The sequence below is a fragment of the Bombus vosnesenskii genome, unplaced genomic scaffold (genome assembly GCF_011952255.1).
Source record: "Bombus vosnesenskii isolate JDL3184/JDL3185 unplaced genomic scaffold, Bvos_JDL3184-5_v1.1 scf7180000015533, whole genome shotgun sequence".
Taxonomy (NCBI): domain Eukaryota; kingdom Metazoa; phylum Arthropoda; class Insecta; order Hymenoptera; family Apidae; genus Bombus; species Bombus vosnesenskii.
Window position 1 is genome coordinate 30,419 of NW_022884036.1, and position 15,198 is coordinate 45,616.

Sequence of the window (15,198 nt, forward strand, 5' to 3'; positions counted from 1 at the left end):
CTTCGAAGTTCTTGACGTTTGAAAATTCTCGACGTTCGAAAGTTTTTGGTGTTTGGAAGCGCTTCGCGATTGAAAGCGTCCTTATACATCTTCACCACACTTGGAGCAGTAAGTATTTTATTTCCTTCAAATCGTTTCTTCCACTGATTTTTCAAACAATTTGTTTGAAATTATTTATTTTATTTCCTTATTTATTATTTATTTATTTTTCATTTACCTATCTTAATTTTATTTTTCCAGATCGTGCCTTATAACAAAACGATGGGAGAGTGCCCGCTTGGTTACAATAGCTTGCACATCAGAACACAATCTCCAGACAGTTTACCACCGAATTACGTTATGGTGAGCTTTATTTGCCCATGTGGTGAATTCATCTCGGAATTTGGCCTGCATCGCTACCTTTTATACCATCTGACGGGAAGGACGGGACGAAGATCAGGCAGCCCAGCAGCACGTCCATATCTCCAGTTGCTCACCAGGTTGCAAGCAGAAGCAATTCTGGGGCGTCGCAGGAATACGAATGAAGATGAACAAGAAGAAGAAGAAGAAGAAGAAGAAGAAGAATACTCTCCTGATCGCTAAACTAATTAGACTTGGGGACTACTTCATATGGGAACTACTACTTACTTTACTTGGGAACTGTAAATAGATGTTGTCTATAACAGGCTCATCACACATAAGTTGTATTGTACATTATAGTAAATAAACTTTATACTTCTACCTAAAAGATAGATTCTAAATCTTTCTTTATCCCTTCTATCCCTTCAATTCCAATTTATCATATAATAGGTTATAACTTCTGTCCAGTTTGTTAAAATTTCTTTAACAACTTCTGCGCTTCCTGTTGAGCATCTCGATCATCTTCGTTCTTTGCAGGATAATCAAGGGCCATTTTTAAATATTTCGTAGCTAGCTCTTTTTAATTTAATTTTAAGTAGGTTTTTCCCAACATTAATAAATTTTGACTATAGAAATTGGGATCAATTTCCGCTGCAGATTCAAAATATTTTAGAGCTTCCTCGAATGATGAAGATGGCGGTTCTCCAAATATTACAGATGCAATTTTTCTTTGATACCATGTTAAATCAGAAACTTGATAGCACCAAGTACCAAGCACGTACATAAGTGTTGGTTCTTTTGGATTTAGTTCCATTGCTCTCTGCGACATTAAACATATTCGATACAATTGCTTGACATTGTGTCAGGGAATGAAATATTTATAAGTATATATATATATGTCGGATCATCACTGGAAATGGGGTTGTGGGCGTCAAATGAATCTTCTCGAGGATTAGCCATTGATATGGTACACACAGGCGTAGTTTATTACAATGATAGAATTATTACAGTCTTAAGAATTGATCACGGCGGTTCGGCACTCGCGACACCAGTGACGATGCTCTCGGGCTAAATAACGAATCCGCGGCCAACGGGATGACAACAGAACGTACTCACAAAGTCCAAGTCTGAGAATGATCACTGATCGCGAAAGCGTTACTCTTTGATCGATGAGATCGCGAGCGAGAATGCCTTTTCCGTCCCGATGATGCCACACAGGAAAACTATAACGGGTGTCTAAGGATACGAGATCATCGGATTCGTCGAGAAAAGCCTTCGTTCAGAAAGTAAGGGAAATTGACGTTGCTGCTAATTGGTCAATCTCCATATCGGTGGTTAGAAAAGGATGCCAGCCGCCCTCGAGGGAAAGTTGTTAGTGGGAGACGCCGCTCGTTGAAAAATATGTCTCCCCTATCTTCCCGTAGTTGGGACAAAGACCGTTTGTCCGTTTGAAGGACTTTAGTTAACTAAACCTTAAGATTTATAACGGGCCCTCGGGCTAGCCGAACATGTACTGCGGAGACGCATCGACATCTGGCAATCACCTTACTCGAAGAATAGGGTCTGCACGTGGCGAGCCACGGGACAGAAACCGTTGGAATGTTTACTGTCGCGTGTCGCCACAAATATTTCTTTTAAGGAGAGCTATAGAATTACTCCATACCTTTGTTAGGCAAAGCGTTCATCCCGTGACCGCGGCTACGTTCGGCGACTGACTGTCGCCTCGAGCCCAAGCTCATTATCACAATTCTCGAATAATTACACTCGGGTTGAATAACTACAATTGTTCAATTACAGCTATAGTAGACTCTAGGTTACAATGTTGCGGGATTATCCAAAATTCCAAAGGCTCCGGTGTTCTTTCATCTCCGACATATATATATATATATATATATATTAATATATTATCATGAAATATACCAGCATATGTTTCTTAATATTATATGACTCTTTTATTTGTGCTTTTACTCCTTCATAAAGAGTCTTAGAATTAAGGAGAATCGATGCTCATTTGTGTGCAGCCCAATTATCCTCTTTTATCTCAAGTGCTTCAAGTATTAAATCATAAGCTTCGAAAATTAATTTCTTTCCATCCACTTCACTCACAATTTTAGACAATTTATACATTGCTCTACACAAACGCCATATAATTTCAATATCACCGCTATCCTATAAAAATATTCAATTTTATTATCTACATTTATAAGCGATATACATAATGTCATTACTTTATAATTTATTAGAAGGTCATGTATTTCCTGGTATTGTTCTTGCTCGTATAATGCATCGGCTTTTGCTATTAGAACTTCTTTTGTAGTTATGATTGCTTCGTTGTCACCTCTCTTTTTTGTAAGACCCCAAATATCCATAGCAGTGAACGACGATATGGTACATAATTTTGTTGTTAACATGTACTGATTGCTGCTCTAATAATGAAAACTAATTGAATAATTTTGTATAATATATTAAAATTTATAGATCTGTGGCGGCACGGGCCACGGAACTTTTCAACGGCTCCGGATGCAAAGCGCGACGCCGCCAAAGCGCAACACCGACGTGCCCAATGTACCATCGGTATCTTCACACTCTTTCCGCCGAATTCTCGGAAGAGCATACACGTGCCAGCACTGGTGGCACATCTAATGAATGCACGCTAGTGGGGGATATCGATGGGCTACGAAGGGAAGAATCTGCGCGATCCGAAACAAAAGCAGAGTCAGTCTGTCTTGCGCCATTAAATGTGTAACTCCTCGGTACTATTTGCATAGCAACGCGTCGAATGATCTCTCGGTGTCTATCGTTGTTTGTTAGTTGTTACCTATTGTCTGTTAAGTGTAATTGTTAGTTGTTAATTGTTAACTCTGATTGTTGATTAGTTCTAATTAAACTATTGTTCGTTAAAAACACCAAGAGTAGTTCCTTACGCACCCATCACCATACCACCTCAAACTGGTGACCCCGACGTGATTTAACGTGATATTTAGTGAAAGAGGTGACCGTGATAGTGCTATCGTTTTTAACCACCGATTTTGAGTGCACCGCGACGATGGAAAGTAATACACAGGGAACCATAGCCAGCCAGGTGATCAGCATGGCTCCACTGCTACCCACGAACACGGCGGCATGGTTTGCCCTTCTGGAGAGATAATTCGAGGCAGCGCGAATTACGGAAGACACCATTAAGTACGTGACGCTGGCAAAATGTCTCAACGATCAACAGCTCCAGGACGTCGAAGACCTAATGACGAACCCTCCGGACATCGGACGCTACGAGAAAATAAAACATGCGCTCATTCGCAAATTATCCGATACGGACGCGACTCGGATAAAGAAGTTGGTGGAAAGCGAGGAGATGGGAGATAGAAAGCCATCCCAGTTTTACCAACACTTAAAAAAAGCCCCGCCACGCCCGATGATTTTACCCTCACGCTGTGGAGGAACCGATTACCCGCCCGCATCAGGCGTGTCCTCGCGGCAGTCGACGATTCGGACCCAGAAAGGTTATTGCGGCAGGCGGACCTGATCGCTGAAGAATTCACGGAGGATTTTCAGCGCACCGCCCGGGTAACGGCAGTAATGGACCCACCAGCGCAAAACCCTGGAGTATACGAACCAATGGCCGCCGCAATCAACGTGTTGAGCGAGCAAATATCACAGTTGCAGGCACAGATGAACGCGTTGAGCATGATTAATCATCGTCGACCACGATCACGATCACGCTCGCGTTCGCGATACCACCGACGTTCGCGCTCGCGAGATCGGCCACGGCAAGACGGTCTGTGTTTCTATCATGCAAAGTTCGGAGAACGCGCAAGGAGCTGTCGTTTCCCATGCACGTGGAAGTCGGGAAACGAGACCAGCCGTCCGTAGACGCGGCAGAAGACGACGGCCTGAGTTCCCGCCGCATCTTCGTTACGGACAAGGGAACGAAGATCTCTTCCCTTGTAGACACCGGCGCCGACATCAGCGTATACCCCCGCAGTAAAATCCATAGGCACGTCAAGAAAAACGCGTACGAACTATTCGCGGCCAACTGGGGACGCGCATCGCAACGTATGGTACCACTACGATTGGCCTTAACCTGTCCCTAAGACGAGCCTTCGAGTGGAACTTCGTAATTGCTGACGTTCAAACGCCTATCATAGGCGTAGATTTTTTAAGCCATTATGGGTTGCTCGTGGACCCGCGAAACAAACAACTCCTCGACACGACAACCCAATTATCAACAAGGGGATACGCTGCCACGACGGAAGAAATATCCATCAAAACCGTAATCGGCGAATCGGTCTACCATCGACTATTGGCGGAGTTTCCGGATCTAACTCGTCCACCGGCCTTCGGACGAGAGAAAATCCGACACAGTGTGGTACACCATATTGAAACCACACCCGGGCCACCCGTCTACAGTAAACCTCGACGTCTCGCACCGGATCGTCTCAAGCAAGTCAAGGCGGATTTCGCAACAATGATCGAGCAAGGAGTGATGCGGCCATCGAAGAGTCCATGGGCATCACCCCTGCATGTCGCCCCAAAGAAGGACGGAAGTCTACGACCATGCGGCGACTATCGTGCGTTGAACGCTCGCACCATACCCGACAGGTACTCCCCACCACATATCGAAGATTCCGCGCAACATCTGTACGGTAAGCGTGTCTACTTAAAAATCGACCTTGTCCGCGCTTACTACCAAATCCCGATCGCGCCAGAAGACGTTAAGAAAACCGCGATCACGACACCTTTCGGACTTTTCGAAGCAACCAACATGATGTTTGGGCTTCGAAACGCCGCACAAACGTGTCAAAGATTCGTTGACGAAATTACCCGTGGTCTGGACTTCGTGTTCGCTTACATAGACGATTTCTTAATCGCATCCGAAACCGAAGAACAACATCGCGAACACCTTCGGGTTTTGTTTGAACGCTTAAACGAGTATGGCGTAGTCATCAACCCAGTAAAGTGCGAATTCGGTGTGAACGAAATCACATTCTTGGGACACACCGTAAACGCCGACGGGATAAAGCCGCTAGCCGAACGCGTTGACGCTATTGTAGAAGTACCGCTCCCCGGGACCGTTAAATCACTACGCAGGTACCTCGGTATGATTAATTTCTACCGACGTTTCATACCGGGGGCCGCAAAAATTTTTCAACCCCTAAACGACCTATTAAAAGGAGGAAAAAAGGGCAACGCGCCCATCAAATGGACAGAGCAATCCGAAGCCAGCTTCCGCGAGTCGAAACGCGCCCTCGCTAACGCCACGATGTTAGCGCATCCGATACCTGGCGCACCTGTTAGCCTCGCGGTAGACGCATCCGACTATGAAATAGGAGCGGTCCTCCAGCAACGCGTCAACGACTCTTGGCAGCCGTTAGGTTTCCTTACCAAACCGTTGAACTCCGCGCAGCGAAAGTACAGCGCGTACGACCGCGAATTACTCGCTATGTACACTGCGGTAAAGCGATTTCGACACGCCATTGAAGGGAGAAATTTTATAATTTACACCGATCATAAACCCCTTACATATGCGTTCAACCAAGATCCTGATAAGTGTTCGCCGCGACAATTCCGGCAACTAGATTACATCGGACAATTCACTACCGACATAAGATATATCAAGGGGTTAGACAATAATGTTGCCGACGCTCTGTCCCGCATCGAAGCGATAGGAAAGTCTGTGGACCATCGAGCTCTCGCCGCCGCGCAAGAAGCCGACAAAGAACTAAGCAACATCGTCAACTCCGGTACATCCGCGCTACGGTTAAAGAAAATACGTTTCCCCGATCACGACGTAGAAATATATTGCGACGTATCGGGTGACTTTGTACGACCGTACGTAACGAAATCCTTGCGGCGCGACGTATTTAATTCGCTCCATGGACTTTCCCAACCAGGGATACGTGCCACTCAAAACCTGGTGACGACGCGTTTCGTCTGGCCGCCCATAAACAAGGACTCCCGAAATTGGACACGACAATGTATTCCGTGTCAACAATGTAAAGTCACCAGGCACGTATCCTCACCCGTCGGAATATTCGGAGAGTTAGCGGGCCGTTTCGAACACTTACACATAGACATTATCGCGATGCCATATTCAAAAGGCTACCGATATTGTCTAACGTGTATCGACCGTTTTTCGCGTTGGCCCGAAGCCATTCCCATCGCCGACATGGAGGCGGCAACCGTCGCTTCGGCTCTCCTTTCCACGTGGATATCTCGTTTCGGCGTGCCTTTAAAAATAACGACCGATCCAGGACGCCAGTTCGAGTCGAACCTATTTAACGAACTATGCCGGTTGCTCGGCATCAGACATTTGCGCACGACAGCCTATCACCCCGCGTCCAACGGGATGGTAGAGCGCCTGCACCGACAACTAAAAGCAGCAATCAAATGCCACGATACGAGCAACTGGGTGGATATCTTGCCGATAGATCTATTAGGCATACGAGCTGCTATTAAAGAGGACCTAAACGCGACGGCAGCCGAAATGGTTTATGGCACCGGCATACGATTGCCGGCAGAATTTTTTATACCGACTAAACAACAGGCCAATTCGGAATTCGCAAGTCGCCTAAAAGACCGAATAGGAAAAATCAGGCCTCATCCTATTACGCGACACGGCGAAAAGAGAACCTTCGTGTTCCGCGACCTCGAAACATCGCCTTATGTATTTCTGCGTCGCGACGCCATCGGAGACCCCTTACAACCACCCTCCGACGGGCCGTATCAGGTTATAGAGCGAGGAAAAAAGACCTTCACTATTAAAATAAATAATAAAAACGTAATAGTGTCCATAGACCGATTGAAACCCGCATTTCTATTTAACGATAATATTGAACACCATAGCACGGAAAAGCGCAATGTAACAATACCGACCGGTGCCCGAAACGAACAAAGCGAAGGGGACTCAAGAGTTCATCACACCACACGCGCGGGCAGGAGAGTTCGATTTCCTGATTGGTTTCAGGCGGGTCTCGGATAGGCGTTAGGAGCCGACGAACGTGCACCCTTGCCTGTAACATTTATACATTTTTCATTTATATAGCGTTATCACTGGTAAGGGGGTACTGTGGCGGCACGGGCCACGGAACTTTTCAACGGCTCCGGATGCAAAGCGCGACGCCGCCAAAGCGCAACACCGACGTGCCCAATGTACCATCGATATCTTCACACTCTTTCCGCCGAATCGGAAGAGCATACACGTGCCAGCACTGGCGGCACATCTAATGAATGCACGCAAATGGGGGATATCGATGGGCTACGAAGGGAAGAATCTGCGCGATCTGAAACAAAAGCAGAGTCAGTCTGTCTTGTACCATTAAATGTGTAACTCCTCGGTACTATTTGCATAGCAACGCGTCGAATGATCTCTCGGTGTCTATCGTTATTTGTTAGTTGTTACCTATTGTCTGTTAAGTGTAATTGTTAGTTGTTAATTGTTAACTCTGATTGTTGATTAGTTCTAATTAAACTATTGTTCGTTAAAAACACCAAGAGTAGTTCCTTACGCACCTATCACCATACCACCTCAGATCATTAATATTAACATTGCACTTACAATTTGCAAGCGGTCAGATTATCAAGTTAAAGCTAATATCGACTAAAATTAGAAAATTTCTCTGGTTGTAACGAAGTTTAAAAATCTTATGCAATAATAGAAAAGTAATAAAAAATAAAATCGTGCTTAGATATAATTCCAAACCTTTGAAATGTGTGAATTGAAATCTTCTATGAATAAGCGTTCTTTGTAATACTTTTATATCTCTGAGAACGAATAACGCTCTCCGTAACGACATATTAAATTATAGTATTTACAGAAAAAAAATAAAAAATTTGTACAATATACAACGTGTTCAGATTTGATTAATTATGACAGATGTAATTCTGACAGCAAAATTAGAAAATTCCACGTCAGATGAGAATCGAATGAAGTACGCAAACATTAACAGCATTGACAGATTCGATACTGAAAACTCGATATTTTCAATTCGATTTATCGTAAAGATGTTGTGTGCGCGCGTGTGTGTGTCTTCATCTATTTTCTGTTACTGTCTGATACGATCAAATACGATCAATTATATAAAATATAAAGTATAGAATTTTATATTTGCGATAAATACATTACACGTTTCTGAGTATTAAATTTCGCTCTTTATTTTGAATCATCCATATCCATGACTTGACATGTATTCGAAACAGAATCCGAATTAATTATGATGAATTATGATTAATTATGATTAAAATAATATAAATTAACAATGACAATAAACTAAGAAAAATTATAATATATAGAAATGGACTATTGCATTTTAATCAATATTATCAAAATCTATTGTATATTTGTTTCATGATTGAATTGTTACAAATTCAGTTATGCCGTTTACATTGTATATTACTTGAAGGAAAAAACAAATCGTACAATGTTTTACTAAATTATTGATAATTAATGCTATTGATTATTTCTAAAAAATTGCCGTTAATTATTGGTGCAGTTTTATTTATTTAGAAAAATGTTTGCGGCTGTTTCAAAACCTTATAAAATTAATGATCATTTTTTTAGACACGCCGTGACATAGTAGTAGAAAGTAGCAATAAATATGTTTATTGTAGACCATGTGATCTAGTATCTCAAAAAAGTATTAGGGATTTTGCAGAGCAATTTAAGAAAGATATATACCATATCCTATGTTAGAGTATGAAATGAAATGAAATAACATAGCTTTGTTATATGTATAAAGTGTTCATCTATTTTTGAATACTAAAGTGGGAAGAAATTCTTCCTGAACTTATTATATCTAAATCAATAGATCTATAGCATAATTTGTATTATCTGTTTCCATTGTAGAACACAAGAAAAGAAAGCTTCACATTCTTATAAATAATGCAGGAGTAATAAGATGTCCTAAGATGTATACCCAAGAAGGAATTGAATTGCAATTTGGTGTGAATCATATAGGACACTTATTACTAACAAATTTATTGTTAGACACTTTAAAAGATTCTGCACCATCAAGGATTGTAAATGTTTCAAGTAGTGCACACAAGCGTGGCAAAATTAAATTCGACGATTTGAATAATGAGAAAACCTATGAGCCTGGCGAAGCATATGCACAGAGCAAATTAGCTAATATTTTATTTACAAAGGAATTGGCAAATAAATTGAAAGGTTTTGTCATTTTAACAGAAAATAAAATTTATTTTTGAATAATTAATACAATCGATAAAGCATTATTTTTTATGTCATATAGGAACTGGTGTTACAGTGAATGCCGTCCATCCTGGTATAGTACGAACAGAAATAACGCGATATATGGGAATTTATCAAAACTTTTTAGGTAGATTGGCTCTAGATACTCTTTATTAAAACCAATAGTACATTAAAGTATGACATTCGAAGAATATTGTATAAAATTTTCACGGAGAAATATTAAAAAATACGGCAATGGCAGTAATTATTCGGACGTGTCTCGGAAAAAAGTAGAATTGCTCATAACTTGGTGCTGCATCATCTGAAATCAAAAACTCAAAGTTCATTCGTTAGGTAACAGTTTTCCCCAGGTAACGCTGGGAGGGTTTTTCGAAATTTCAATTTTTCACTTTTTTAGAACACTTTGAAGGGAAAATTAGCCGCAAATTTTTCAACAAATTTTCGCAAAATCGGCTAATGACAATAAATCATTCTTTCAAGCAGAAAGAAAACGGGAACTATTAATGCTTTTGAATTATATAGCTACCTCTTGTCCTCTCCCTGAACCTACCTAGAAGGAGTTTACCACTCGTCATCGTAACCCTCCACCAAATACCAACAATAAGAAGCTGTCCCTTGATGATAAAATATATTCAAAGCCAACGATATTTACAATATAATCATCGGAATAGCTCAAGCGACCGACAACTATATCGATCAAATATTTCTCTGCTGTACTTACTATATACTTAATACGACGATTGTGTAATTAATGCATAAGAAATAATAAGGCGATGGTAGATGTATCGTTCAATGTTTCAATATGTCGGAGACGAAAGGACGCCGGGGCCCCTCCGAACCTCCTAACATTGTAATCTAGAGTCTACTATAGCCGTAATGAAACAATCGCAGTTATCCAAGCAGATGGTAACTGTTCGGGATTCATGACGGTGAACTTTGGCTCGGGGCGACAGCCTGCCGCCCAACGTAGCCACGGTCAACGGGACGGGCGATCCGTCTAACAAAGGTGCGGACCGGTGTTATGACCCTCATTAAAGGGGCAAAAATAAATAAGAATCGCACTTTCCCCCAACTCTGTTGTCATTGTATATTCTCAGAAGCATTCTCGGACTTTTCGTAATTAAGAAGGTTTCGCATACCTGCTGCACAATACGTCTGTCCTTTAAACCGTGTTTCATACACCAAACAAATGAACAACTGCTTAGGCTTTACCAGCCTGTTAATAAGGTCCCCTTAAGAGTCTTAACCCAGGCAATGGTGGCAAACATGAAGCGAAATGGCGTCTATATAAGCCCGACAACTAGCTCGGAGATCACATTCCCAATTCGACTATCGAACAGAACGTTTGAAAGTTCTTGACGCTTCGAAGTTCTTGACGTTTGAAAATTCTCGACGTTCGAAAGTTCTTGGTGTTTGGAAGCGCTTCGCGATTGCAAGCGTCCTTATACATCTTCACCACACTTGGAGCAGTAAGTATTTTATTTCCTTCAAATCGTTTCTTCCACTGATTTTTCAAACAATTTGTTTGAAATTATTTATTTTATTTCCTTATTTATTATTTATTTATTTTTTATTTATATATCTTAATTTTATTTTTCCAGATTCTTCTTCGCATTTGGAAGTACTTCGAGTTCGAAAGTTCTTCACGTTTGGAAGCGCTTCGCGATCGAAAGCGTCCTTATACATCTTCACCACACTTGGAGCAGTAAGTATTTTATTTCCTTCAAATCGTTTCTTCCACTGATTTTTCAAACAATTTGTTTGAAATTATTTATTTTATTTCCTTATTTATTATTTGTTTATTTTTCATTTACCTATCTTAATTTTATTTTTCCAGATCGTGCCTTATAACAAAACGATGGGAGAGTGCCCGCTTGGTTACAATAGCTTGCACATCAGAACACAATCTCCAGACAGTTTACCACCGAATTACGTTATGGTGAGCTTTATTTGCCCATGTGGTGAATTCATCTCGGAATTTGGCCTGCATCGCTACCTTTTATACCATCTGACGGGAAGGACGGGACGAAGATCAGGCAGCCCAGCAGCACGTCCATATCTCCAGTTGCTCACCAGGTTGCAAGCAGAAGCAATTCTGGGGCGTCGCAGGAATACGAATGAAGATGAACAAGAAGAAGAAGAAGAAGAAGAAGAAGAAGAATACTCTCCTGATCGCTAAACAAATTAGACTTGGGGACTACTTCATATGGGAACTACTACTTACTTTACTTGGGAACTGTAAATAGATGTTGTCTATAACAGGCTCATCACACATAAGTTGTATTGTACATTATAGTAAATAAACTTTATACTTCTACTTAAACGATAGATTCTAAATTTTTCTTTATCCCTTCTATCCCTTCAATTCCAATTTATCATATAATAGGTTATAACTTCTGTCCAGTTTGTTAAAATTTCTTTAACAACTTCTGCGCTTCCTGTTTAGCATCTCGATCATCTTCGTTCTTTGCAGGATAATCAAGGGCCATTTTTAAATATTTCGTAGCTAGCTCTTTTTAATTTTATTTTAAGTAGGTTTTTCCCAACATTAATAAATTTTGACTATAGAAATTGGGATCAATTTCCTCTGCAGATTCAAAATATTTTAGAGCTTCCTCGAATGATGAAGATGGCGGTTCTCCAAATATTACAGATGCAATTTTTCTTTGATACCATGTTAAATCAGAAACTTGATAGCACCAAGTACCAAGCACGTACATAAGTGTTGGTTCTTTTGGATTTAGTTCCATTGCTCTCTGCGACATTAAACATATTCGATACAATTGCTTGACATTGTGTCAGGGAATGAAATATTTATAAGTATATATATATATGTCGGATCATCACTGGAAATGGGGTTGTGGGCGTCAAATGAATCTTCTCGAGGATTAGCCATTGATATGGTACACACAGGCGTAGTTTATTACAATGATAGAATTATTACAGTCTTAAGAATTGATCACGGCGGTTCGGCACTCGCGACACTAGTGACGATGCTCTCGGGCTAAATAACGAAGCCGCGGCCAACGGGATGACAACAGAACGTACTCACAAAGTCCAAGTCTGAGAATAATCACTGATCGCGAAAGCGTTACTCTTTGATCGATGAGATCGCGAGCGAGAATGCCTTTCCCGGCCCGATGATGCCACACAGGAAAACTATAACGGGGTGTGTCTAAGGATACGAGATCATCGGATTCGTCGAGAAAAGCCTTCGTTCAGAAAGTAAGGGAAATTGACGTTGCTGCTAATTGGTCAATCTCCATATCGGTGGTTAGAAAAGGATGCTAGCCGCCCTCGAGGGCAAGTTGTTAGTGGGAGACGCCGCTCGTTGAAAAATATGTCTCCCCTATCTTCCCGTAGTTGGGACAAAGACCGTTTGTCTGTTTGAAGGACTTTAGTTAACTAAACCTTAAGATTTATAACGGGCCCTCGAGCTAGCCGAACATGTACTGCGGAGACGCATCGACATCTGGCAATCATCTTACTCGAAGAATAGGGTCTGCACGTGGCGAGCCACGGGACAGAAACCGTTGGAATGTTTACTGTCGCGTGTCGCCACAAATATTTCTTTTAAGGAGAGCTATAGAATTGCTCCATACCTTTGTTAGGCAAAGCGTTCATCCCGTGACCGCGGCTACGTTCGGCGACTGACTGTCGCCTCGAGCCCAAGCTCATTATCACAATTCTCGAATAATTACAATCGGGTTGAATAACTACAATTGTTCAATTACAGCTATAGTAGACTCTAGGTTACAATGTTGCGGGATTATCCAAAATTCCAAAGGCTCCGGTGTTCTTTCATCTCCGACATATATATATATATATATATATTAATATATTAATATATTATCATGAAATATACCAGCATATGTTTCTTAATATTATATGACTCTTTTATTTGTGCTTTTACTCCTTCATAAAGAGTCTTAGAATTAAGGAGAATCGATGCTCATTTGTGTGCAGCCCAATTATCCTCTTTTATCTCAAGTGCTTCAAGTATTAAATCATAAGCTCCGAAAATTAATTTCTTTCCATCCACTTCACTCACAATTTTAGACAATTTATACATTGCTCTACACAAACGCCATATAATTTCAATATCACCGCTATCCTATAAAAATATTCAATTTTATTATCTACATTTATAAGTGATATACATAATGTCATTACTTTATAATTTATTAGAGGGTCATGTATTTCCTGGTATTGTTCTTGCTCGTATAATGCATCGGCTTTTGCTATTAGAACTTCTTTTGTAGTTATGATTGCTTCGTTGTCACCTCTCTTTTTTGTAAGACCCCAAATACCCATAGCAGTGAACGACGATATGGTACATAATTTTGTTGTTAACATGTACTGATTGCTGCTCTAATAATGAAAACTAATTGAATAATTTTGTATAATATATTAAAATTTATAGATCTGTGGCGGCACGGGCCACGGAACTTTTCAACGGCTCCGGATGCAAAGCGCGACGCCCCCAAAGCGCAACACCGACGTGCCCAATGTACCATCGGTATCTTCACACTCTTTCCGCCGAATTCTCGGAACAGCATACACGTGCCAGCACTGGCGGCACATCTAATGAATGCACGCTAGTGGGGGATATCGATGGGCTACGAAGGGAAGAATCTGCGCGATCCGAAACAAAAGCAGAGTCAGTCTGTCTTGCGCCATTAAATGTGTAACTCCTCGGTACTATTTGCATAGCAACGCGTCGAATGATCTCTCGGTGTCTATCGTTATTTGTTAGTTGTTACCTAGTGTCTGTTAAGTGTAATTGTTAGTTGTTAATTGTTAACTCTGATTGTTGATTAGTTCTAATTAAACTATTGTTCGTTAAAAACACCAAGAGTAGTTCCTTACGCACCCATCACCATACCACCTCAAACTGGTGACCCCGACGTGCTTTAACGTGATATTTAGTGAAAGAGGTGACCGTGATAGTGCTATCGTTTTTAACCACCGATTTTGAGTGCACCGCGACGATGGAAAGTAATACACAGGGGACCATAGCCAGCCAGGTGATCAGCATGTCTCCACTGCTACCCACGAACACGGCGGCATGGTTTGCCCTTCTGGAGAGATAATTCGAGGCAGCGCGAATTACGGAAGACACCATTAAGTACGTGACGCTGGCAAAATGTCTCAACGATCAACAGCTCCAGGACGTCGAAGACCTAATGACGAACCCTCCGGACATCGGACGCTACGAGAAATTAAAACATGCGCTCATTCGCAAATTATCCGATACGGACGCGACTCGGATAAAGAAGTTGGTGGAAAGCGAGGAGATGGGAGATAGAAAGCCATCCCAGTTTTACCAACACTTAAAAAAACTCTCCAGCCCCGCCACGCCCGATGATTTTACCCTCACGCTGTGGAGGAACCGATTACCCGCCCGCATCAGGCGTGTCCTCGCGGCAGTCGACGATTCGGACCCAGAAAGGTTATTGCGGCAGGCGGACCTGATCGCTGAAGAATTCACGGAGGATTTTCAGCGCACCGCCCGGGTAACAGCAGTAATGGACCCACCAGCGCAAAACGCTGGAGTATACGAACCAATGGCCGCCGCAATCAACGTGTTGAGCGAGCAAATATCACAGTTGCAGGCACAGATGAACGCGTTGAGCATGATTAATCATCGTCGA

General features: G+C 41.7%; 1 protein-coding gene and 2 pseudogenes across 1 annotated transcript; 1 reads left to right on the forward strand and 2 right to left on the reverse strand.

The window, feature by feature from the left end:
* Positions 1 to 796: 796 nt before the first annotated feature.
* On the reverse strand, positions 797 to 8,033 carry LOC117241253 (annotated as a pseudogene).
* A 3,847-nt stretch (positions 8,034 to 11,880) lies between these two features.
* Positions 11,881 to 13,980, reverse strand: LOC117241251 (annotated as a pseudogene).
* Positions 13,981 to 14,730: 750 nt separating this feature from the next.
* Positions 14,731 to 15,159, forward strand: LOC117241255 (the record flags this gene model as incomplete). Its single annotated transcript, XM_033507219.1, has 1 exon — positions 14,731 to 15,159. A coding segment is annotated over exon 1 (429 nt), but the record flags the coding sequence as incomplete, so codon positions are not given.
* Between the last annotated feature and the right edge of the window lie 39 nt (positions 15,160 to 15,198).